Source organism: Parus major, chromosome 13 (genome assembly GCF_001522545.3).
Source record: "Parus major isolate Abel chromosome 13, Parus_major1.1, whole genome shotgun sequence".
In the NCBI taxonomy this organism is placed as follows: Eukaryota; Metazoa; Chordata; class Aves; order Passeriformes; family Paridae; genus Parus; species Parus major.
In genome coordinates this window covers 3,399,848-3,423,403 of record NC_031782.1, presented here as the reverse complement: position 1 = coordinate 3,423,403, position 23,556 = coordinate 3,399,848, and the positions used below count along the sequence as shown (strand labels likewise).

Here is a 23,556-nt window from a genome sequence, read left to right as displayed (position 1 = left end):
CAGGGGATTGGGGTAGAGTGGGGTGTGGAGGGGAGATGAGGCGCGTGGCAGGTGTGAGCTGCTGGGGTGGGGGGGTGTCCCGGGGGGTGCAGAGCCCGCGGGCGTCCCGGAGATGGGGAGTGACGCCGTGCCGGGGGATGCGCCGTGCCCGGGGGGGACGCAAACCGGGGGAGCCGCGCTGCGCCGCGCTCGGTGGCTGCGGCGCCCCCGTGCCGACCCGGGTGTGTGCAGAGGCGGGGGGTGCGGTGCCTGCGGGGGGAGCGGTGCCGGCGTTGCGGGCGGGGGGCGGCGGCGGGGGCGCGCCCAGCTGTTGCGCCGTCCCTTCCGCGGGCGGGTCCGCGCTCCCGCCCCGCATTGGCGGCGCCCGGGCGGAGCGGAGCGGCGCGGCGGCGGGCGGCAGCCGCGGCGGGGCCGGTGGCGGTGGCGGGGGCGCCATGGCCCGCTGAGGGCGGCGCGGAGCGCGGCCCGCCCTGCTCCCTCGCCCCGCAGCGCTCCGCGGGGCGCGCCATGGGTGCGCGGCCGCCCCGCCGCCGGGCCCCCCCCGCCGCCGCCGCCGCCGCTGCCGCCGCCGCGCCGGGGCCGCTCGGTGCCCTGCTCGCCGCTGCCCTGCTCGCCGCCGCCGGTGAGTCACCGCGCACCTCCCGCGGGCACCGCGCTCCGGGCGGGAGGGGGGGACCCGGCTCCGGGACTGGGCGCCGGGCAAGGTCACCGGGGGAGCGGCGGCGGGTGGGCGTCCTGCGGGACGCCGGTGTCCTCCCGGGGACGGGGGCCGTTCTTTCGCCGTGCGGGATGCCCGCTGCCTGTGGGATGTTCGGGTGCTGGTGGGGCGCCCTCCCGGATCGGGGATGTGTCCCCCGCCCCACGGCGGGCACTGCCGTCCCCCGCCCTTCTCCCAAGCGTGGTCGCACACGCGTGTCCCGCCGGCACTGCCCCGGACGCTGCCCGCACTGGGGGAGGCTGGCGCTCCCCGCCACGGCTCCGCTCTCCCGGGGCCCTACCAGCGCCGGGCAGCGGTGTCCGCAGCGCACCTGCCTCCCGCGTGGTGTCCCTGCCCCACGCACCGCATCCCTGCCGCTGGCACAGCGTTCCTGCCGCTGCCATCACTTGGCCGGGACACGGGGGACCGCGGTGAGGGGACAGCCCGGAGGGTGCTGTCACACCGCGGGGGTGCGCGTGGGTGGTCGTGACGCGGGGAGTATGCGGGACTGTATCGGTGGTGCTGAAGACGCGGACGGTCCGGAGCACGGCTGTCCCCGGCAATGTCCCTCCGGGCAGGACCCGGCGGGAGCGGGAGCAGCCGGGTGGACCCTCGGGGTTTGGTCGCTCCGGCGGCCGGTCCGTGCGGTCGGCGGCCGGGAGTACGGTGAGTGCCCGGGGCTGGCGGCCGCTCGCAGGTGTCACGGCAGACGGGAAGTGGCGGCTGCAGACAAAGGACCAGGCTGGGGGCGGGGAGCTGCGTGAGGCTGGACGTGAGCTCTGCGGGGGGTCCGGGGGGGGTCCGGGGGGGTCCCGGCCCACTGACCCTCCACCCGCCAGCGGAGGTGTCCCCTAGCGCGGCTTCAGTGCCTTGGTGGGCACGGCAGACGCCCAGAGGGGCTGCAGCCCCAGTGCTCCCCACAACCGTCTGGCATCCCCGGGGACCCTGCGTTCCCAGCATGGCCCCGTCTGCACGGGGACGCTGCAGAGACGGCGCGGTGGGTGGGCACCCCTCGGGTGCAGGGAACCTTATATGGAGGGTGCTGTGGGTACCGAACCCCAGCTGGGCATGGACCACGGCTGTCCCCACGGCGCCCGTGGGAATTGTGAGGATGGATGGAGCTGGGGGGCAGACGGATAGGGGATGCACCACAGCGCTCCATGCCAGCCTTGCGACAGGAGCTGCGAGGATCCCGGGGGTGCCAGCACCGGCTCGGGCAGTGTGGTGTGGTGCTGGTCCCCATGGCTCGCTTCGGCAGGCAGCTCACAGCCGGCCGCCGTGCGGCTGAGCCCCGTCACCTGCACAGCCACTGCTTGGCACCAACGGGGCAGGGCTGGGCCTCTGCTCCAGCCTGGCAAGGCATGGCACAGTGTGGCACAGCGTGGCATGGCACAGCTCCCCTCAACAGGGTTGTCAGGCCACAGGCTGGGGACAGCGAACCCAGGCGTCCAGGCAGAGGGTCCTGCCTGCTGGTGGGGCAGCATCCCTGCTTGTGGGCTGCCCACCTGCTGGTGCCCGCAGGGGAAGGGTGAGAGCAGCAGCGAGGACTGGGGGTCACCCTTGGGCATCAGTGAGGGGCGAGCTCCGAAGGGGAGGGGCTGCCCTGCTTGGCTGCTGCTCTGGGAAGTGGAAGGGCAGGGTCCTTCCCAAGAGCTGCCCCGGCCCAGTTGAGCTGTGGGGCTTTCCCCTTGGCATCGCTGCAGCCAGTGCCAGGCCCTAGCACATCTCTCACCCCAGCCCCGCAGCAGCTCCTGCTCCAGCTCCTCTGGTCAGGGCCACAGACTCTGCTCTAACCGTGCAGGAGCCACTGTGCTGCTGACTTCACTGGGCTGCCAGGCACCCCCCGGCTCCAGCAGACAATCCCCAGCCGCTGCACTCCACAGCCTGATGCCCCACAGCCTGGCACCCCGGGCACCCCAGGTCGTTGATTCATACAGCACCCCACAACCTGCGCCTGGCTGGGCACTGGTGGCTCCGTGGGGCAAGCAGGAGTGCAGGGTGGCAGGCAGGGCTGGCGTGTGCCGGGCACAGGGAAGCTGCCGTGCCGGCTGTCAGCACGAGCACGCGGCAGACGCAGCCTGCCCAGGGCTGTTTGTTCTGGCTCAGTGCCACGCGGGGCTGGCACTACATCAAACCGTGCGGAGCCTGGCAGGTGATTGCAGGAGGCAACCGGGAGGCTGACGGTGCCACCAGGGGCTGGGCACCCCCGGAGTCACTGTGGGCACCCGGGTGGCCAGCAGCACACGGGACCCACCCTGCTGGTGATGCGGTTGCCCGGGGGATGTTGGCATTGGGAATGAGTGCTGTGCATGTCCCTCTATCCCCGCTTCCCTGTGCCCAGGGGTGCACCCTCCATGCCAGCACTGCTCTGATGGACCAGCAGTCGCTGATCTGTGTATTGCATGTCTGCCCGTGGGAAGGCTGAGATGGGCTGGCTCCAGGCTGGGCACACTGGGACCCTGTCCTTATCCAGTCAGTCCCTTGTCTCTGCTGCCTGCCTGCTCTTTGGGTGCTGCTCACAGGGGGTTGTCATTCAGGTTGCTCCCCATGGGCCCCCCAGACCCTGCTCTGCCAGGGCTCTTGCAGGATGGTGTTGTCGGGTCCCAATTACCTCAGCCAGCCCTTGCTGCCATAGGGCTGTGAGGTGCCAGGGCTGCCGTCACCACTGAGTGACACCCGTGGGTGAGAGGGGAGAGACTGTGGGGTGGACCCTGGAACCTGGGACTGTTGTCCCCTGCCTGTTCTGGTGGGATGAAGGACTGAGGGTGACCTTGACACTCCTCCCAGTGGGGCCAGGGCTTGGCCAGAGCTTTTACTTCTCACTGTCAGTTAAAGGACATCCAGGAAACCCACTTGGCTTCCCAGGATCGAGACCCCAGCAACAGCTCCCACATGCTGCACTGGGCCAGTCTTGAGTCCCCCACCATGCCAGTCCTAGACTGGGCTGGGACACCCCCTCATCCTCCACTGAGCACGGACCCCTTCCCCATGCCGTGCTGCTGAGAGGGGCTGGCAGGTCTTGGCACGAGTCCTTGCCGGCACAGAGGGTCTGGGGTCTGTAGGGCTCTTCAGCTCCCAGAGCTGGTCGGGAACACGTCCCCTCTCAGCCCGGGCTCTGTGTGTGCCTGGGGAAGAACACCCAGCACTGGTAGCCCTGAAACTGGCGGAGGTGGTCCCTGGGAGTGGCTGCCACCCCCGGCTGTCTTTGGTGGCACTGGCACCATTGTGCTCAGACGCCGGGCACGGTGCAGCGCGGGTCATGTGCGGGCACAGCCGGGGCGTGCAGCCCTGGGCGGGCGCTGGGAGCCCTGCCCGCCCTGGCACATGCTAATAGCATGTAATGGGGAGAGCAGTATCAGCTCAAATCCGTAATTAGGCAGCTCCATTGTCATGCAAACCCGCCTAATTCATTCACAAGCAGCACTCGCTTCATCAGCGCCCAGACGCTGCCAGGCATTCACCGGGAGACAGGCACCTCCACCCATCCTCCCCCAGTGGCCTTAGGACTGGCACAAGTGGGCCACACGCCTGAGGGGCCCGGACAACGGCCAGCTTGTGGGGACATGCCAGAAAATTGGGGACACGGTCCCAGGGCAGGCGGGGGCACCCCGGGGACATGGTGCCCATTGGAGCGTGGAGGCCGCATTGGCATCGTGTGCCCATAGTCACAATCGTCCCCAGTGCTCAGCACGTGCCAGGCTGGCCAGGAGCCAGTCCTGCTGCCCAGCGTTGGCATCCGACCCTGCTGGCTCTCTACCCAGCCGGAGCTGGCACTGGCACCCGCCTGGCATTGCCGTGGGACGGAGAGGTGGGTGCAAGGGAAGCATTTGCCGATGTCCTGATGCCCCAGGTGAGGCTCAGAGCAGCTGGGCAGTGCTGGGAGGTGCTGGGCAGTGCTGGGCGATGGTCTGGCCCATGACTGGGGTGTCTCCCAGAGACAACACCAGTTCATGGTGGCTCAGAGCCAGCCTCTCCCAGCAGGATGGTACCCAGCTCAAAGCCTCAGACGAGCTTTTTGATTGTGGTGAGATGTGCCAGTTCTCTTCTCTGCACCCTGCAGAGAGCAAAGTGCCGGTGACGGGGACCCCTGCGTGCAGGGTTGGCACCTCCTGGCTCCCCTGGGAACAGATGGGCAACCTCTGCCCTCCCCCTGATGCCCACCCTTCCCTCGTTGAGGCCGGAGCAATCAGCAGCAATTATGGCTTTAATTACTGGCGCCGGCCGAGCACCGGCAAAGTGCGAGGAAATCTTTCATATTAATGGTGTGCCAGGCCTGGCACAGACACGATGGATGGGGCACCAGCTGGGAGCGAATCTGCCGGCTGCAAAGTCCACGGGGATTCGGGGAGGTCCACAGAGGGTCACAGCGGTGGAGGCATTGAGATGGTAGCATTGAGGCCCCCGCGCTGCTGTGGGGACCCCAGAGTGGCAGCAGCAGGCAGGGGAGCATGCAGGAGGTGGGGGCAGAGGGAGGATGGGGTGGGATGCCCCATAGGAGGTGGCTGATGTGGTGGTGCAGCGTTCAGACAGACCCGTGCCATTGGAGCGCTGTCCCATTGCAGGCAGCCACCTGCTCCGTCCCGGGGGCAGCTGTGCAGCATGGGCACCCTCCGGCCGTGCCGGGGCTGGCGCTGCTGCAGCCACCGGCGGGCAGCCTCTCCTCGCCAAGAACACGCTGACCTTCTCAGTGTCTCCCCGCGGCAGACAGAGAGGCACCCACCAGGCTGCTCCTGGCACCACTGGGGACTTTGGCACCGTCACCCAGGCAGGATCAGCCCCTTGAGGACCAGAGGGACCATAATGGGACACCCACTGGAGCCTGGTGTGTTCTGTCAATGATCCCCCCCCCAAACTGGACAGTGCAGTGTCCTGCGGTCCCTCCTTGAAAATTAACACCAGTACACCTGGTGTTTCTGCTGCTGAGGGGCCCAGGTGCTACGGTGAGAGGCTGTGTGACCACCTGGGGTGGCAGGGAACAGGGGGAGCTCTGTACATGGGGGGCAGGAGCAGCTGGGGGTCCCCCAGTGCTGTGACGAAGCAGGGACGGCTGTCCAGAGCTGACTGCGGGGTGTCCCCATCCCCTCTGCACCCTGAGGTGGGTGTCACAGACTTGTTCCCGAGCCCACCACCCTTCCCCTCCGTCAGGCACCACTCACTAACCCACGTGTTTGGGAGGGGATAATTGATATTAAAGCCCTGCTTAATGCACCGACTTTACTGGCTGAGATTTATCGGCGCTGGAGCAAACTGTGCTCTCAGCCACCCCTTTAGCTGCAGGCAGAGCGGCCGAGGCTGTGCCCTGCCACGGTGGGGAGGGTGTGGGTGGGGTGGGCGAGGTCTGTGTGGAACCCAGCGCTCCCCCACCCCGTCCGCTTGTTCCCCGTCCCCGCCGAAGTTCCCCGGTTCCCTTTGCCAAGGTGACATAAGCATCTCGCCTGTTTCCATGGCAACGCAGCGGCAGGTGAGCGCGAGGCGGATGCGGGAGCCGGCACGCGCCACGTGGGGGGCCGCTGCCCACAGGGCGCCCACGCTGTGCCCGCACCCACGGGCTGGGGGTTCTGCGCCGTGGGGCGGCCCGCAGGACACGGGGGGCCCGCAGCGCCTGGAGGTGGCTGCAGAGCGTGGGGCGCCCATGGGATGTGAGGTGCCCGCGGAGTGTGCGGCATCCACAGCGCGTGAGGTCCCCGAGGTGTGTGGCGTAACTGGGATGCGTGGTGTGGCCAGGGTCCATTGGATGGTCGCAGGGTGCGTGGGGGGCTCGTAGCGCGTGCAGAGCCCGCGGTGTGTAGGGTACTCGTCATGGAGGGGGTGTCTATGGTGTATGGGGCACCCAGACCACAGTCCCCCTGCTCCCTCGCGGGGCTCAAGGTCAGCTCCAGCCTCCTGGCTGCGACACATGGCTCCATCCATTCCCACACCACAGCACAGAGCCTGGCCAGTGCCTGGCACAGTGCTCAGCAGCAGGACATGCAGGGCTGGGCACACACTGCACGTCCCCAGCTCTGTTTACTGTCCATGCTTCCCCCACCCAGCACCCCGCTCGATGGGCAGCTGGGGGGGCTCCGTACCCATCCTGCCTCCTCCATGCCCTGCTGCTGGTCCCAGGCTTTCTGCACCCCTCCACTCAGCTTTGATGGATAGTCACGCAGCTCGGCAATCGCTGTACTCATTTCACGTGTGATTAAAAAGCTGGTCCCGCAGCACAGTTCACACGGCGCGTCTGCCACAGCCGCCCGGGCGGGAGGCAGCCGCGATGCTGTGCGGCAGCAAACATGGCATTTCATAAATAAATTTGGTTTATTTACCCAGAGCCCACGTGCCAGCTCGGGTAGTGCAGTGCGGGCACCCGGGGTGCCCGAGCAGCAGGCACAGCGGTGGGACCCGCGGGTGATGCGGCGAGCTGTGCCGCAGCCGGCACAGGGACAGCACCGCGCCGGGGACCGCAGCGCTTGTCCGTGCCGTGACCCCCGGGCCGGCCCCAGGCTGCGGCTGGGGGGGTCGTTAAACCAGTGAAATATGAAATGCCTGTATATCCCCGACAGGAGTTTTAATTAAATTAATTGCCAGTGACATTGTAAAAGTGCTGATGGGGTAATAACCGGCGTGTTATGGTCGCCGTTTATCTTCCCCGCGTAAATTAGCTGCCGCACCTTGCCCGTCCCGGCGGGCATCGCGGCGGGTTCCTCGGCACCCACTCCCCGGCTCCGAGGGGTCTGAGCCAGCTTGGGGGAGCAGCAGGGCCTGGAGCCTCCCTGGGGGACTCAGGCAGGACTCAAGGGACCCCTGTGTCGCTCGCGTTCCCGTCACGCAGGCGGCCGTGCCAGGCGAGAGCCAGCCGGGGTGGGCACAGGCAGTGGGGTCCCATGGGCACATGGGGAGTGGCTGGTAGTTGCCAAACGAAGGCACTTAATTACTGCGCATTCCATCCCGTTTAATTGCTTATTAAATCCTAACCAGCCAATTAGCAGCAGCAATTACAGCTTCATTCAGTGACACAATCGCTATTTTATCGTTTGTTAATCAAATGCTTATTTAGGGCCCTGGTTTATTAACTCTTCCCGCAGCAGGCACCGGCGGGGTGGGGGGAGAAGAGGCACCTGGCTTTGTCTGGGCTGGGGGACGTGGATATCGTGGGACTGTGCCATGTGTCATGTCCCCAGTACTGCTGTCCCCATGGGGGCATGTGTGTGCAGCACATTCTCACCACGCTGGGGACAGCCAGCCCCCGTGTGCCTTGTGAGCGTGGGTGTCAGTGGCACAGGACGGGGAACACTGCTGTGCTGCCCTGCAGCGTCACCCCCACTTGCCCAGCATCCCTGTGCCACTCTGGGGTGCAGGAGGGCAGCATGTGGCCCCTGGTCAGTGCCTCTCAGCGTGCTGGAGAAGGGGGTAGCAGGCGCCCCGGAGGCGTGAGCGATGGCCCTTGTTGGTCACACTACATTTCCTTTTCATTAGTGCTAAGTGTGGACATGAGGGATCGGCAAGGGTTCAGCGGGCGCAGCCACTGCGTGGCTGCTTTCCCTGATGGATGGCAGGGTGGGAGAGGGCTGCCGCACTGCTGCTGGAGGGGACAGTGGGGAGGCAAAGGACCACTGGCATGTGGCTGTGCCGGTGTGGGCGATGTCCCAGCCAGGGCACGTGGAGGTGGCCGAGCCCCATCTCCCCACAGGTGCTCAGCAAAGCGCGACTGTTGCCAACCCGGCATCTGGTGCATCCCCGGACCTGCTGCCGCACTTCCAGCTGGAGCCGGAGGATGTCTACATAGTGAAGAACAAGGCAGTGAGCCTGGCCTGCCGTGCCACCCCTGCCACCCAAATCTACTTCAAGTGCAATGGCGAGTGGGTGCACCAAGGTGACCACGTTACGCAGCACAGCACCGACCGCAGCACTGGTGAGCCCTGGCAGGATGGGCGGTGCCAGTCCTACTCCAGGGAAGCCACGTGTGCCACTATTGGCGGGGCTTGCCTGGGGCTGGGGACAGCGTGACAGCTCCCCGCATGCCAGTGTGACGTGCCACTCTCCGGTCCCAGGGCTGCCAGTGATGGAAGTGCGCATCGAGGTCACCCGCCAGCAAGTGGAGAAGATCTTTGGGCTGGAGGAGTACTGGTGCCAGTGCGTGGCCTGGAGCTCCTCTGGCACCACCAAGAGCCAGAAAGCTTTTGTGCGCATCGCCTGTGAGTGTCTGCAGGTGTGTGGACAGAGTGCGGGGTGCTGGCCCCGGCCCCCATCTCACTCCTGTGCCTCCCCAGATCTGAGGAAGAACTTCGAGCAGGAGCCGACAGCCAGGGAGGTCTCCATTGAGCAGGGCATCGTGCTGCCATGCCGCCCTCCCGAGGGCATCCCCCCCGCCGAGGTGGGTCCCTGCAGCTGGCCAGGACGGGATGTGGCTGAGGATGCCCCTCGCCCAGGGCCACGATGTGTGTGATCCCAGGCAGGCAGGCACCCAGTGATGTCCCTGTGCCCTACAGGTGGAGTGGCTGCGCAATGAGGAGCTGGTGGACCCGGCACTGGATGCCAACGTCTATGTGACACCAGAGCACAGCCTGGTGTTGCGCCAGGCCCGCCTGGCTGACACGGCCAACTACACCTGCGTGGCTAAAAACATCGTGGCCCGTCGCCGCAGCGCCTCTGCTGCCATCACTGTGTACGGTACGGCTCCTCCACGCCAGTCCCCACCACGCTGCCCTGGTGTCACTCTCCCTGTCCTGTCCCTCCCTGCGTCCCCTTAGCGGCAGGGTGCTGACAGGTCCCTCTCCACCCAGTGAACGGCGGCTGGTCGACGTGGACGCAGTGGTCAGGCTGCAGCACCAGCTGTGGACGGGGCTGGCAGAAGCGGAGCCGGACATGCACCAACCCCACACCCCTCAATGGGGGTGCTTTCTGTGAGGGCCAAAATGTTCAGAAAACCGCCTGCACCACCCTCTGCCCAGGTACCTGCCCTGCTCGGGGCACCACCACCGCCCCGTCGTGCCGATGCTGCACTCCCCACTGCGCCCATCGCATTCCCTGTCCCCACCAGATGTTTTGTCCTCCAATTCCCCTGTGTGTCCGTCTCTGCCGGCCCCGGGGCAGGGAAGGAGGGTGGCAGCAGAGCGCTGACCCCAAGCTGTGCCTGCAGTGGACGGTGCCTGGTCGGAGTGGAGCAAATGGTCGGAGTGCGGGGCCGAATGCACCCACTGGCGCAGCCGCGAGTGCTCGGAGCCAGCGCCACGCAACGGAGGCCGGGATTGTCATGGCCCTGAGCTGGACACCCGCAACTGCACCTCGGACCTCTGCAGCCACGGTGAGCATGGTGGGGATGGCAGGGTTGTCCCCTGGAAGAGGAGACTGGGGGGTGACCGTGTGTGCTGATGCCCTGCCCCACACAGCTGCCTCCGGTGCAGAGGACGTAGCACTGTACGTGGGGCTGGTGGCCGTGGCCGTGTGCCTGGTGCTGCTGCTGCTGGTGGGGGTGCTGGTGTACTGCCGCAAGAAGGGGGGCCTGGACGCTGATGTGGCCGATTCCTCCATCCTCACCGCCGGCTTCCAGCCCGTCAGCATCAAACCCAGCAAGGCTGGTGAGTGAGTGTTGCAGGGAGAGTGCACCCACACTGGGACACGGTGTCCCTTGGACCTGCAGGTGGCCATACCTGCCAGGGGGTCTCTGGGCTGGGGCTGTCTGCTACAGGGCATCCCTGGGTGGGGTTCTGTGCCCTGTGGTCCCTGGTCTTGAGTTGATTCTTTGCCTTATGGGATCCCTGAGTTAGGGACAAGGACTCTGTATCTTAAGAGTCCCTGACTGTGGGATCAGTGCTTTATGCCACATAGGGTCAGATCCCCAGTGCGGTGGCCGTGCCCTATGAGAACCTCACTATGGGGCAGGGACTGTGTGTCACGTGCCCTCTCATGCTGACTGTGCCCATACACCGCTGGTGGGGACCCCGTGTTTCTGCCTTGCCCCAGTGCCACAGTTGCTTGCTCTGTGCCGCAGACAACCCCAGCCTGCTCACCATCCAGCCAGACCTGAGCACCACCACCATGACCTACCAGGGCTCGCTCTGCCCACGCCAGGACGGCCCTGCCAAGCTCCAGCTGCCCAACGGGCACCTGCTGAGCCCGCTGGGTGCTGGACGGCACACGCTGCACCACAGCTCGCCCGCCGCCGAGGGTGCTGACTTCGTGGCCCGGCTCTCCACACAGAGCTACTTTCGCTCCCTGCCCCGCGGCACCAACAACATGGCCTATGGCACCTTCAACTTCTTGGGGGGTCGGCTCATGATCCCCAACACAGGTACAGTGGGGTGGGGATTCCAGAGCACTGCCCAAGCCAGGCAGGGTCCTCATGGGGCTCACCCCCTGCCTGCACCCCCATTCCCACCCAGGGATCAGCCTGCTCATCCCACCCGATGCCATCCCACGGGGGAAGATCTATGAGGTCTACCTGACCCTGCACAAGCAGGAGGAGGTGAGGTAGGTGCTGGGGCTGTCGGGGCACGGGGCTGTTGGAGTGGGTTCTGTCCTGACTCAGCTGCCCCCATCGCTGCCCCAGGCTGCCCCTGGCTGGCTGCCAGACGCTGCTGAGCCCCATCGTCAGCTGTGGCCCCCCTGGCGTCCTCCTCACCCGCCCCGCCATCCTGGCCATGGGGCACTGCGTGGAAGCCAGCGCTGAGAACTGGAGCATCCGGCTGAAGAAGCAGTCGTGTGAGGGCACATGGGAGGTGAGCAGGGGCGAGGGCTTTCAGGGATGGAGGAGGGACAGCCACGGCTGAGGTGCATCTCTGCCTGGGTGCCGCAGGACGTGCTGCAGCTGGGCGCTGAGCCGTGCACGGAGCTGTACTACTGCCAGCTGGAAGCGCAGGCTTGCTACGTGTTCACAGAGCAGCTGGGGCGCTTTGCCCTGGTCGGGGAGTCCCTCAGCATGGCGGCCTCCAAGCGCCTCAAGCTGGTCCTGTTCGCGCCGGCCGCCTGCCCCTCGCTCGAGTACAACATCCGCGTCTACTGCCTCAGTGACACCCAGGACGTCCTCAAGGTACCGGGGTCCCCAGCCTGCCCATCCCGGCTTGGAGCGAGAGCTGTGCTCCTGGTGTGCGGCATCTCCTGCCTGACTGCTGCTTGTGCTGGCAGGAGGTGATCCAGCTGGAGAAGCAGCTGGGAGGGCAGCTGATCGGAGCCCCCCGGGTGTTGCACTTCAAGGACAGCTACCACAACCTGCGCCTCTCCATCCACGATATGCCCAGCTCCCTCTGGAAGAGCAAGCTCCTCGCCAGCTACCAGGTGAGGAGTCTGGTCGGTGTGTGGGGATGGGGATAAAGGTGTAGGGAGGTGTCTCTGCCTCTCTGACACGCCCAGCTCTGTCACCCCACTGCAGGAGATACCCTTCTATCACATCTGGAGCGGGCTGCAGCCCTTCCTGCACTGCACCTTCACCCTGGAGCGCCTGAGCACCAGCACCTGTGAGCTGGCCTGCAAGATCTGGGTCTGGCAGGTGGAGGGAGACGGGCAGAGCTTCACCGTCAACTTCAACATCGCCAAGGTGAGGGCAGGACTGGGCCACTTCTGGGGGTGGCCATAGGATTGCCTCACATCCCTTTCTCTGCTGCTCGTGCTCTCCCCCAGGACACAAGGTTTTCAGACTGGCTGGTCCCCGACGAGGTGGGCACCCCGGCTCTGGTGGGCCCCAGTGCCTTCAAGATCCCCTTCCTCATCCGCCAAAAGATCATCAGCAGCCTGGACCCACCGGGCACACGGGGAGCCGACTGGAGGACACTGGCACAAAAACTCAACCTTGACAGGTAATGCAGACTGAGGGCAGTGCTGGAGGATGGGGTGGCATGGTGGATGGGAGCAGGGGTTCTGGCCTCATCCTGCACCTATGGATGGATGCTGGAATGCTGTGGGATCCTGGGAGAGGGCTGCTGCACAAGGTGAGGCTAGCACGGGGCTTGTAATGGGATGTGGAGCCATCTCTGTGCCCTGACATGGTCCCTCTGTCCCCTTCCAGCCATCTCAGCTTCTTCGCCTCGAAGGCCAGCCCCACAGCCATGATCCTCAACTTGTGGGAAGCGCGGCACTTCCCCAATGGCAACCTCTCCCAGCTGGCTGCCGCCGTGGCCGAGGTCGGCAAGCAGGACGGTGCCCTCTTCTCCGAGGCTGAGTGCTGAGCATGGCACAGCAGGGGCTGTGGCCCAGGGGACCACCTCCATGGGGCTAGGCGGGGCCCTGGCTGGCCCACCAGGCTCCTACTGCCCCACAGCGCACGAGGAGGGCTGCCTGGCCCCCTTGGGAGGGCAGGATGCATCTGCCCCGTGGCAGTCAGGCCCCTCCAGCACTGTGGCAGCGGGACTCAGCCCAGCCCCGGGGGTCCCAGAGCCCCATGGTGGGGGACTGGGGGGCACTGGGTGTGCGTCGTGCGTGCGGTGCCGTCGTGCTGTCTGCGTGTGGGGCCGGGCGGCCCCGGGCCCCGTGCCGTGTTGTGTAAAGCCCGTTTTTTTAATTCTGTATTAAGTGCATTCAAGTATTTACACTTGGCCTTATGTACATAGCGGTGCCGCGGGCGGGGGGTCTGCCGGACGTGAATGTAAATAAATTCGATATATATTGCTACGTGGGGCTGTGCCCGGCCATGCGCTGCCCCACGGCCCTGGTGATCCCCCCAGAGGTTGGAGGCGCAGACCAAAGAGCTTTATTGAGGTGCTGGCTATTGCATGGCGTTGGCATTGCGACTGGCCACAGCTGCCACGAGCGCGGCCCCTTTCCCCGAGCCGTCCTCTGATAGCAGGAAGGACACGTTGCAGTTGGGTGCCAGGTCCTTCAGTGTCTTCTGGAGGTTTTGGGAGAAGCTGGGCAGGACAGGAGGGGAGGGTGAGGACTGATGCTCCCACCCTATGCACACCATGACTCCCACCACAGACTCCTTCATAGGGCAAGGATGCCCCATGGGTTCCTGCCACCCCTGGTCCCACTCACCACGGGTGCAGCTTGTACAAGGTGCCATCCACCCCAACAGTGACAGACAGCTGTTCCAGGCCCCGATTCTCCCGCATCTTCTCCACCACAGCAGCCAAGCCAGCAGCGCAGAGCTGGGCTGCCCGCAGGGACACGGCCTGGCACACCTCCCGCATCAGCACGCTGTCCTCAAAGCTGGCATCGAGCTCCAGTTCGCTCAGGATGGCCCGTATCTGCCGCAGGGCCAGCCCGTTGCTGCTCCGGACCAGTGCCACTGTTAGCAGCAGAGTCCCTGTCCCCATCACTGTTCCCATCCCTTAAGCATCACTCTGCCTGTGCCACATCAGTGTAGCCTGGCTCCTCTCCTGAGGTTCTGATATCCCCACCCCAGGTTCAGGGAACCCATGGGAGTCCAACACTCACAGCTCGATGGTAGAGAGGAACTTGGTCTGGAAGATGTCCTTGGTCTGGAGCTTGGGGGAGGGTTTGCCTTGGAACAAGAGCTGTTTCTCTGTCATTACCAACAGGATCTGACGCACAATCTCACCCAGGTACATGCCACTGATGAGCTTCTCAAACCTATGCAGCACACAGCCTCAGCTAGGCACAGCCACCCACTCCCAGCCCCCTCTGCCCCAGGGCCCTCACCCACCTCTGCTTGCCTGGGTTGATGGTGGTTTCGTCCACCACCCTGTCGAAGTGGGTGAAGATGTGGTCTAGGCAGCCATTGTCCCCAAAGGCCCCCCACTCCATGTTGATGCACATGCGGCCCTGGTCCCCCTCCACAGTGCCCACGTTCTTCATCTCCTCCATGTAACAGGCATTGGTCCCTGTCCCTGCAGGCCCCATGCTGTTGTCACCCCCATCACAATTCTGGCAGAGGCATGTGGCCATGCCACATGGGGTAGAGGGGTGGTGAGGAGATGGGGGAACCTCCTGGATGCAGAGGTGCTCCTCACCCACAATGAGGCCGATTTCACATTTGGGGTCATCATAACCACAGGCCATCATGGTTCCCACTGTGTCGTTGACCAGAGCCACCACATGCATCCCTAAGTGCTGCCAAGCAGGAGATGAGCACACATGGTCTAGTGGCACTCAGCTTCTGGGGCTGACACTGCCGGGATACAAGGTGTACCCTGGGGACAGGGACAAGCCACCAGACACTCCCTACCTGTTTGCGCTGGGCAGCGTCCCGCAGCAGCTGGACAACGTCCTGTCCCACACAGCCTGAGGCACTGAAGCCTTTGGTCCAGGTCAGCAGCAGTGCCTGTAAGAGTGGCAGGAACAGGGGCCAGGGCAGCTGCCTCGCACCACATCCTGGGGTCTTTCCCACTGTCCTGGTGCTGGAACCACTCCCTCACCTTATCCAGGCCCACTTGCTGGCAGGGAAAGGAGAAGGTGAAGCCGAGAGGCAGCCTCTCCGTCACCAGGTTCTGCTTCGTCTGGAAGTCCATGATGCAGTCAATGATGTGGTCAAAGAGCTGTGGATAATGGCTGTGGTCAGCATGGCCGAAGTTGGAGCAATGCTGGAAGGCCTCTCCCAGCCCCATCATGGCCCCATGGAAAGCAAGCAGGGAGGCAATGCCCACCCCCTCAGCCCAGCCCCTGGTCACAGGTCCTCAGCCTCACCTCGGTGCCGGTGCCCTGCATAATGGCAACTGGGATGACGTAGATCTCACTGGCCATGCTGATGCCCTCCTCTGTCACATGCACCACCAGCACACGGAAATTGGTCCCCCCCAGGTCCAGCGCCAGAAAGTCGCCTTGCTCTGTGGAGAGCCAGCACGGTGCATTAGCAGGGCCACAGCTTCCTCAGCACCCCATTCCCAGAGTCCCCGTCCCTTACCAGTGCCATCGGGTGTGTGAGAAACGTAGGTGGGCAGCATGCGGACAGAGGCACTGGCATTGGTCTCCTTACACAGGCCCCGCTCCATCTCCTCCCTCATCAGTGCTTGGACTTTCTGCAGGTCAGCATGGCTGAGCCGTAGAGGGGCCAGCACCTCGTCCACCTCACGGCGCTGGGCTGCCAGGCGCAAAGCCACTGCTGTCACCATGGCTGCCCCCCGCCCAGAGCCATCTCTCGAGGCCAGGAAGGTAGGTATGCACTCAGGAGCCAGTAGCTTTGACACATTTTGCAGGATCTCCTCAAACCTGCCAAGGATGAAGAAGAAAGCATGGACTGGGGTGTGAGGCATCCCATTGGGGGAACACCCCACTGGGAGCTCTGTGTTCCTCATCACCTGAAGTAGCCTGTGCACAATTCTCCTTCCAACCCCACGTTGACCACCAGCATCTCCATCTCCCGGGTCTGGCACATGTAGCTGAGGATGGCAGACAGCCCGGTGGCGTGGAGTGTGGCAGCACGCCCCACCACTGCCCGGCAGATCTGCTGCACCCGGCCGCAGTCTCGCTCGCTTGGCTGCAGCCCCAGAACCTCCAGAACCCTCTTCACGACAGTCATGCCCTCCTCGTTGCTAGAAGGTAGATAGATCACAGCCTTGCGGCATCTGCAGGTCCACCAGCTTCCAGCCAGGAACACCCATCAGTCACGCCCCATCCTCCCACCCATGGCAGCTCCTGGTCCTCAGACACTCACTTGACGATCTCCAGAACATGCTGCATCGTGAACACTCCCTTTTCCTTTAGGACACCAACATCGGTCCCAGTGAAGATAGCTTTCTCAGCGCTCAGGGCAATCAGTGTGTGCCGGATAATCTCCCCCAGGTACAGGCTGCCCACCATCTTCTCAAACCTGTGTGGGTTTGAGCCCACATGTGAGTGGGTCGTGCCTCCCTAGCAGGACCCCTTGGCTCTTTAAGAGCACCCAGGAGCATTGCAGGGGAAAATGTGCTCCTGTTGGTGGGGCCTGACATGCTCAGAGATAGATGGGGAGCCTGTCCTTTCTGGGGGAGACAGAGCACCTCTTCTCCCCAGGGTTGTTAGATTCCTCATCCACACTTTCATCATAGAGTGTGAAGACGTCATTCAGGGTGCCATCATCCCCAAAGCAGCCCCACTCAGTGTTGACACACATCCTCCCGCTGGTCTCCTCTGTTGTTTCCACCAGGTGTGCCTCAGCCATGAAGCAACAGTTGGAGCCCTTGTCTGTGAGAGTGATGGGGCTGAGCACCAGCACGGCCCCCCAGCACCCACCGCCATGGCACGCGGGGTGCCCAAGTCTCACCTGCAACCATGGCGATCTCACAGGGTCTCCCCTCCGTGCTGCACGTCATCATGGTGCCCACAGTGTCATTCATCAGGGCAACAACTTCCACATGGCAGAGCTGGCGGGGAGTAAATTGAGAGGATTTCCAGCCCCTAAACGGGGACAGCCAATGGCCTTCTGACCCGTTGGCCCCCACCTCCTGCTTATTGATGGCTGCCTGCAGCAGCTGCACCACGTCCTTCCCCACCACACCACTGCAGCTGAAGCCCTTGGACCAGGAAAGGAGTTCTGCCTGTGGAGAACATGAGGCAGAGCCATTGGCACCAGGATGATTCCTCTCCCCACTGCTGCTGTGCTGTAGTCACAGCCTGGAACAGGGCTCTCCCCCTCACCTTGTCCAGCTGTGTCTGCCGGCAGCTGAAGGGGAACACAAAGCCCAAGGGGAGGCTTTGGCGTTCCTCAGATTGAGCAGCGTCAGGGCTGATGGTCTCGGCCAGGAACTGGGACACACATTGTGCAATGAAGTCAAAGAGCTGCAAAGTCATGATTGGGGGTAAGGGCTGCTTGCTTTATCCAGCATCCAGGCTGTGGAAGGCAGCCTGGAGCTCCAGCACCAGCCACCCTTTGCCACGGCCTCCTCATACCGCTTCCCCCTCGCCCTGCATGATGCCCTCTGGCATGTCAAAGATCTTGTACATCATGTGGGGGCTCATGTTTCCATCTCCATAGAGGGTCACCAACAGGGTCCGAATCTGGTTCTGGCACAGCTCCACCACCAGAAAGTTTCCCTTCTCTATGGGGGAACAGAGGCAGTGTCAGGCAGAGACCTTGCCTGTGGCAGGTCTCCTAAAATCTGTTCCTTGCCCTGTCCCAGGGACAGTTACTCACTCATGGGGGAGGCTCCTGAGAGCCTGAGACCAAGGGAATAAGCTTCTGGCTACTGCCCCTTCACTGGGAAGTGGCAGAGGAGAAGCTTACGGACCACATAACTGATCCAAGAGTGGTTTACCTCTCCCCAGCACCCCCAGGGCTGACTTCAGTGAGGTGTACAGGGCTGCCAGTAGAACAGTTCATCCTCAGGCTGGGCTGCCTTACCAGTGCCATTGGGAGTGGCGCAGATGTAGGTGGGCAGCATCCGCACTTTGGCCTGTGCATGTGTCTGACGGCTCAGCCCCTTGCACATGTCCTGCATCATGTGGCCCTTCATAACATGCAGCCTCTCCAGTGGAATGCTGAATGATCGCAGGGCTCGTTGCATCTGGGGATGGTGCATTAGGGCAGAGGCGCAGAGGCAAAGGGCAGGGAGTGACTGGAGCAGGGGTGGGCCTTACCGGTGTGGTGAAGGAACTATCACGGCGCTGGCTCAGAGGGCTCGCTGAGACCCTGCATGGAGAGAGGTGGCGTGTCACCCACTGAGCTCTGGTCTGCAGGACGGGACGAGCGCCTGCCCTTGCCGAGGCACACAGTGGGGCTGGGGGGCCTGTACCCAGCTCTGCTCCCACCTGGTGTCTACCTCCATGCTCATTAACGGGTCCATATTTTCGTCCCTGTGCAGTATCTTCACACTGCCTCTGCGGTCGTGGAGGAGGCAGCTCTGCCCCATCACGGTCATTGGGCCAAGCACGGGGGCGGTGGAAGGAGAAGGGCCCCTAAACACGCAAGAGGCCAGAGGTTGATGTCTCTCCCCTGTAACAGCCTGAGGATCTGGGGATCCCATCTCCAGCCCCACAGCAGTCTCCGCAAAGCAGGAGCTGCTCACCGGTCACGTACTCGCTGTTCCGCTCGTCCGCGCCCGAACTTCGCCTTTGGTCTGGTCTGTTATGTTGGATCTTGGGTCGGGTGTTGCGGCTGCTCATGGTGGCGGGGTAGGGGCCGGTGGTGTATGGGCCGGTGTGTGGGGCAGGTGTAAGGGCCGGTGGTGGCCGGGGCCGGTGTAAGGGCCGGTGTATGGGGCCGGTGTGTGGGGCCGGTGGTGGCCGGGGCCGGTGGTGGGGCCGGTGGTGGGGCCGGTGTGTGGGGCTGTGTGGGGCCGGTGTGTGGGGCCGGTGGTGGCCGGGGCCGGTGGTGGGGCCGGTGTGTGGGGCCGGTGGTGGCCGGGGCCGGTGGTGGGGCCGGTGGTGGCACGGGCCGGTGGTGGGGCCGGTGGTGGCCGGTGCGGGGCCGTTGGCGGCGGGGCGGGGCCAGCGCGGGCGGGGCCGTTGGCGCCGCCGTCCCCCTGGCAACAGCCGCGCCCCGCCGCGCCATTGGTCGTCCCGCCGCGAGCCGGCCCCGCCGCGGCCAACGGGCGGCGGCGCTGCGGGCCCCACCCGCGGGAGGGGCCGCTCCCCGCTCCCGGCCGGGCGGCAGCGCTGCTCAAAACCCGGGGTTTAATGAGCTCCGCACCAGCTCGTTCCATTAATGAAGCATGGGTCGCCCTTCCCTGTTCCCCGTGAGGATGTCCTCAGGGAGCAGGTCCCTCCAAGGCCCGGTGCGAGGCAGGCAAGCCCCGCTGCCCCGGGGAGCGGGCTTGGCCACCCGGGGACAGGGAAAGCACCAAGGACACGAGGACACCGCGGCCGTGGCTCCTCCGGTCGTCGCATCCGCTGACTGCGGCTGTCAGCTGGCACCAAGGTGCCCTCTGGCACTCCCGGCTGGGAATGTGTTAGTGCTGTGCTGCTGCATAGAGCACAGGACACTGCAGCCCCCTGCCCAGAGCCCCCCCATCAGCCCCAGCTCCAGGAGAGGCCTGGGGAAGTGTGATTTGGGACACAGCCTCTGCTGCTGCTGCTGCTCCTCCTCTCCTCCCTCCAGCACCCTCCCATTCCCCAGAGAAAGCCAGCAGAGCTCTGCCGTGGTGCTGCAGTTTCATAAAAACATACATAAATATATTTCCATTTCTGTAACAGAGAGCAAAGCTGCACAGGCACCTATAAAACACACAGTCGCCTCTCCACCCAGCACTCCCCGCACAGATTGTATAAAACATATAAAAGGTGTGCGGGAGACAAGGCTGCAGGTGAAGCAGGGTACAGTGCCAAGAAGACCCTCGCTGGGGCACAGGGAGCTGCCAGGGGTCCCTGCAGCATCGCCAGCCTCAGAACTTGTGCCTTCTTCGGCGGCAGCCTTTGGTCCGTTGCTGGCTGCCTGCAGGGAGAGCCATGTGTGGCTCCGAGTCCACCACACCGTCCACGGCTTCCAAGGAGATTCTGGGTTTCGCAGGGGAGACATGGAAAGGAAGGTGCTGAAGAGAGATGGGGCTCTCTGCCGACGGCTCCCCATCAGCGGCTGAGAGTGTGGGAGAGGACTGTTGGTCTCCTAATCCAGTGAGGGGAGTCCCTGCATCAGCACCTGCAACAAGAGCACACATCAGCCCTCCTGCGTGAGCCACGGGTGCTGCCAAGAGCTCCTCTCCCCCCACTTCTCCTCCTGTCCTTGGATCCATGGAGGGAAGCACTGGTGCTCAGACAGGGACAGCAGAAGCCTCCCACATCCCCCAGGAAGCTGGACATGTCTTGGTGCAATGATTCAGAGTACACCCCTATTTCTGAGAGGGCTCTGGGCTCTGGTGTGGGTCCAGTAGGAATGCTGACAGCCAGCTAAGCTCACAGCCTCCTGCTCTGCTCAGAAAGAACAGACCCTTCCAAGGGGAATTTGCTCTCCCAGAACAGCCCAGGCTGAGCCGGGATCAAAAGGGGAGAGCTGACCCAGCCAGGCTGGCATAGAAAGTTTTCCACCTTCAGACTTGCTCTCCGAGAGCTCCAGCATCCTGAGGAGTCCTCTCTCCTGCCTTCCGGTGTCCTGCCAAGGAGAGGAGAACCACCATCACAGCACTGCCATGAGGGAACCCCTTAGCCACGATGGCCTCGTGGGCACTCGTTCCCCCAGCCCTCAGGGTCAGGCTGGGCACAAGAGGGACTGCTGCCTCTCAAGGGCCTCCAGCCATCCACAGGAAGGGCACTGCTCTGTGCCCAGCCAAACTAGCGCTCAAGCAGAGGCAGCAGAGAGCAGCTGATCAAACAGAACCTGCTAAAGAGGGAGGCCAGGGTACAGGATGCCACCCCCAAGCCCAGCCAGCAAACACAGGGCTGTGATAAAGGGGGGCATCAGGGGCTCTGACACAGCTGGAACACATCCTCCAGCACTGCATGTCCAAGGCCAGACTCGTCCCACTCTGTCCAAGCGTATTGGGGTTTTGTGCCTACTTCTTTCAGGGCACAGCCAGACTAGGAACACACCTTGGGCCCTCTCTCTGCCCCTGGGAAGATGCAGCCATGCTGGTCCCACATGCTAGGGGAAGACCACTTGGCCTGGCTGCTTTGAGCCTCACTGGCCCAGCAAAGTCCCCTCTTCTGGCTTCTCTCTTACACCCAGAACTGCTCTGGGAGGCACTAACATCCTGGCTGTGGTGTTGGAGCTGCAAATCACCCCAAAATGGGCCGCTGCAGGAAACTGTAAGCCCAGCTGTGCCACTAGGAAGCTTTGCAACAGCCCAACCCATGCCCAGGCTTCCCCAGTGAGATGCCACCCCAAAAGGCAGGGCCAGGGATAACAGAGCCTTGCTGAGCCTTCCCAATGAGCCCCCTGGCTTCAGAATCTTTCCCCCATACCCTATGCTTCCACCTGCTTGCAGGAACCACACACCAGCCAGCTGTGGGGCACAGGGACACCATCAAACAGCCCCCACAGAGCTGGTCACATGCAGGAGCAGGCATGCCCTGCAGTACTCTGAACCACACAGTGCTTGGCTGTATCCCAGCCAAAATCATCAACCAGAAATCTCATCATTTGCATCTGAATCCCCAAAGGGTTGAGGTCTGTGATGGATTTAAGGGATTATACAAAACTAAGACATCATGTTGCATCTTCATGCCGTGAATCACATTTCTGAGCACAGGCAAAGCTGCAGCACTGGAGTTTTGCCTGCAGGAGCCAGCAGGAAGGCCTGGAAGGACCCTCTCTGTGCTCCCCTGGGACTGCCACGAGCAGGAGAAAGCATGGTGGGGGCTAACACCTGGCGAGTGACTGTGAGCCAGCTGCTACCCACGCTCCTGCCTCCCACCTCCTCTAGCAAGGCACATTCCCCACACCCAGCACACCTCCACCACACTCACTCCCCCACAATTCTCCTGGGACGCTGCCGTTCGCTCCCAGCACTGAGCAATTCCTCTTGCTCTGGCTCTAAAGCCTTCCCTGTGGGAACAGGCTTGTGGATATCCAGATAGGTTTGTCATCCTGATGCTGGCCTCTGCTCCATCGACATTCAGCCGAGGAAGGCTGCAGGACTGAGGCGTGCTGGCTGGCAGTGGGACAGCCCTGGCTGCCTGCCCACTGAAGAGGTTGCTGGCAGCTCTGCTGGATTAGCTCACCCCTGGGACCAGCCTGTGCTCTCACAGAGCGTCGTGGGAAGGAGGGCAATGAGTTCTCTGTCCACAGTGGCCCACAGGGACAGGCAATCCTACATCAGGTCAGCTCATCCCTGCCAACCAGGGAAACGGCTCCTGCTGCCAGCCCAGCCCCACACCCAGCACAAAGCAAAGGGGATGTTGTGCAGGGTCGCCCCTCACCTTGGCTCTTCGCAGCCTCCTGGTTCCCTGAGCTTGCCTAGCAGCCTGAAGGCAGCTGTCCACGTGCCTCTGATACTGCAGCAGTGGCACCAGTGACTTACAGAGGTAGCACTTCTCACACCTGCCAGGCAGCAAAGGACAGAGCACTGCATTAGGATTCACCCTGCACTGGGCTCCCAGACACCAGTGGTGACTCTCCTCCTCCAGACCATGCCATGGAGAAAACGTGTCACCAAATCCAGTCTCGCTCAGTGGGGTCAGGCCGGCACCAATTGCAAAGACTGAGTGATTATCAGTTTTCCCTGCCTGTTCCTTTGTATCCTGCTGCTGCAGCAGCGGGACAGTAATCAAATCTGCTCATCTAACTATCTCAAACACCACTGATTTCTCCCCAGACATAAAGCACCCTGTCAAAGTCTACAGAAATGAAGTGCAAGGGCTTTGCAAAGGGGAGTTAAATTCTGCCTGAAAAGCAAACCAAGTGTGTTAAATCAGAGAGACATTTTACCAGGGCTGGATGAACTTGTCTGACTAGTAAATCAAGCCTTTCTCTGCATTGTCTCCATTTTACATCATGCCATGCAGGGAGAGGAATTGCAGAGCACATGCTCCTGCTGGGGGGTTGGCTCAGCCTGTTTCTCAAACCCCCTCGTTTGGGTGGAAGATGCTCAGGCTCACACAGGACAACTGAGAGTTCTTGGGAAGAAGATTCTTCGGGGTGAAAGGAGATGAAGGTCAGGCATAGATTTACACAGCTACACTCACTTCCACACCAGCTCTCAGCAGGGACTGAACCCTGCAGAAGAGGACACTGGCTCTTCAGGAGGGAAGCTGCATTCAGGAATGGACGATTTCCAAGAAGAGACAAAGCCTCCAGGGACCAGCCCCAGCAACATTGTGTTCAGTTTGATAGTGGTACTCTCTGAGTGAAACACCCCAGGCTCTAAAATGCATATGGAGAGCCCCCATCGAGCAAAACTCTGCAGCACTTTTTCCCGTATTTTCTTTCCAGTCAGTGCTGATTACCCAGATAATGTGTCTAAACAGAAGCTGTCCTCTCTATAATTAGCCTAATTCCATTAGTGATGTTGCCATCCACTGTTTGTAACAGCAAAATTGCTTCCATAGCAGGGATTTTACTGTCAGATCCTCTCTTATGATGCTTTGTGTGGGTGGCAGGAGGAGGGGCTGCATGGAGAGAGATTAAACAAAGCCACTGCTAT

The 23,556-nt window shown here is 63.0% G+C and overlaps 3 protein-coding genes across 17 annotated transcripts in view; 1 reads left to right on the top strand and 2 right to left on the bottom strand.

Moving 5' to 3' along the window:
- The first annotated feature begins 507 nt into the window (after positions 1-507).
- On the top strand, positions 508-13,279 carry UNC5A (unc-5 netrin receptor A). Of its 4 annotated transcripts, none has more exons than XM_033517694.1 (16): positions 508-622; positions 8,367-8,588; positions 8,728-8,871; positions 8,947-9,050; positions 9,166-9,346; positions 9,460-9,627; positions 9,816-9,980; positions 10,066-10,254; positions 10,668-10,967; positions 11,059-11,146; positions 11,226-11,394; positions 11,472-11,705; positions 11,801-11,950; positions 12,045-12,209; positions 12,293-12,468; positions 12,678-13,279. In XM_033517694.1, exons 1-16 carry the CDS (start codon positions 508-510, stop codon positions 12,835-12,837), a joined length of 2,730 nt encoding a protein of 909 aa, XP_033373585.1. In that variant the 3' UTR covers positions 12,838-13,279. The 4 variants fall into 4 exon arrangements, with proteins under 4 accessions (XP_033373585.1, XP_015497580.1, XP_015497579.1 ...); XM_015642093.3 differs by lacking the exon at positions 508-622 and adding an exon at positions 790-1,363; XM_015642094.3 differs by lacking the exons at positions 508-622; positions 9,460-9,627 and adding an exon at positions 789-1,363.
- Positions 13,280-13,291: 12 nt separating this feature from the next.
- On the bottom strand, positions 13,292-18,718 carry HK3 (hexokinase 3). Of its 6 annotated transcripts, XM_015642097.2 has the most exons (20): positions 18,561-18,718; positions 18,293-18,439; positions 18,122-18,173; positions 17,886-18,048; positions 17,435-17,583; positions 17,183-17,323; positions 16,987-17,082; positions 16,809-16,908; positions 16,546-16,729; positions 16,221-16,376; positions 15,865-16,098; positions 15,471-15,775; positions 15,254-15,393; positions 14,986-15,105; positions 14,796-14,891; positions 14,581-14,680; positions 14,274-14,457; positions 14,045-14,200; positions 13,643-13,876; positions 13,292-13,515 (listed from the first exon to the last, which is right to left on the bottom strand). In XM_015642097.2, exons 1-20 carry the CDS (start codon positions 18,644-18,646, stop codon positions 13,374-13,376), a joined length of 2,985 nt encoding a protein of 994 aa, XP_015497583.1. In that variant the 5' UTR covers positions 18,647-18,718; the 3' UTR covers positions 13,292-13,373. The 6 variants fall into 6 exon arrangements, with proteins under 6 accessions (XP_015497583.1, XP_015497582.1, XP_033373586.1 ...); XM_015642096.2 differs by having other exon boundaries at positions 16,809-17,082; XM_015642099.2 differs by lacking the exon at positions 13,292-13,515 and having other exon boundaries at positions 13,748-13,854; positions 16,809-17,082.
- Positions 18,719-19,627: 909 nt separating this feature from the next.
- Positions 19,628-23,556, bottom strand: part of UIMC1 (ubiquitin interaction motif containing 1) — a 39,638-nt gene continuing 35,709 nt past the window's right edge. For 2 of the 7 annotated variants that reach the window (XM_015641975.3, XM_015641976.3), the window contains exons 11-13: positions 22,334-22,454; positions 20,504-20,567; positions 19,628-20,117 (exon numbers count right to left, since the gene is read on the bottom strand). In XM_015641975.3, the coding sequence (XP_015497461.1) occupies positions 19,864-20,117; positions 20,504-20,567; positions 22,334-22,454 (439 nt within the window). In that variant the 3' untranslated portion in view covers positions 19,628-19,863. Of the gene's footprint in view, positions 20,118-20,503; positions 20,568-22,333; positions 22,455-23,556 lie in introns of those variants that run through there. The other 5 variants (XM_015641978.3, XM_015641977.3, XM_015641979.3 and 2 more) reach the window with 5 other exon arrangements.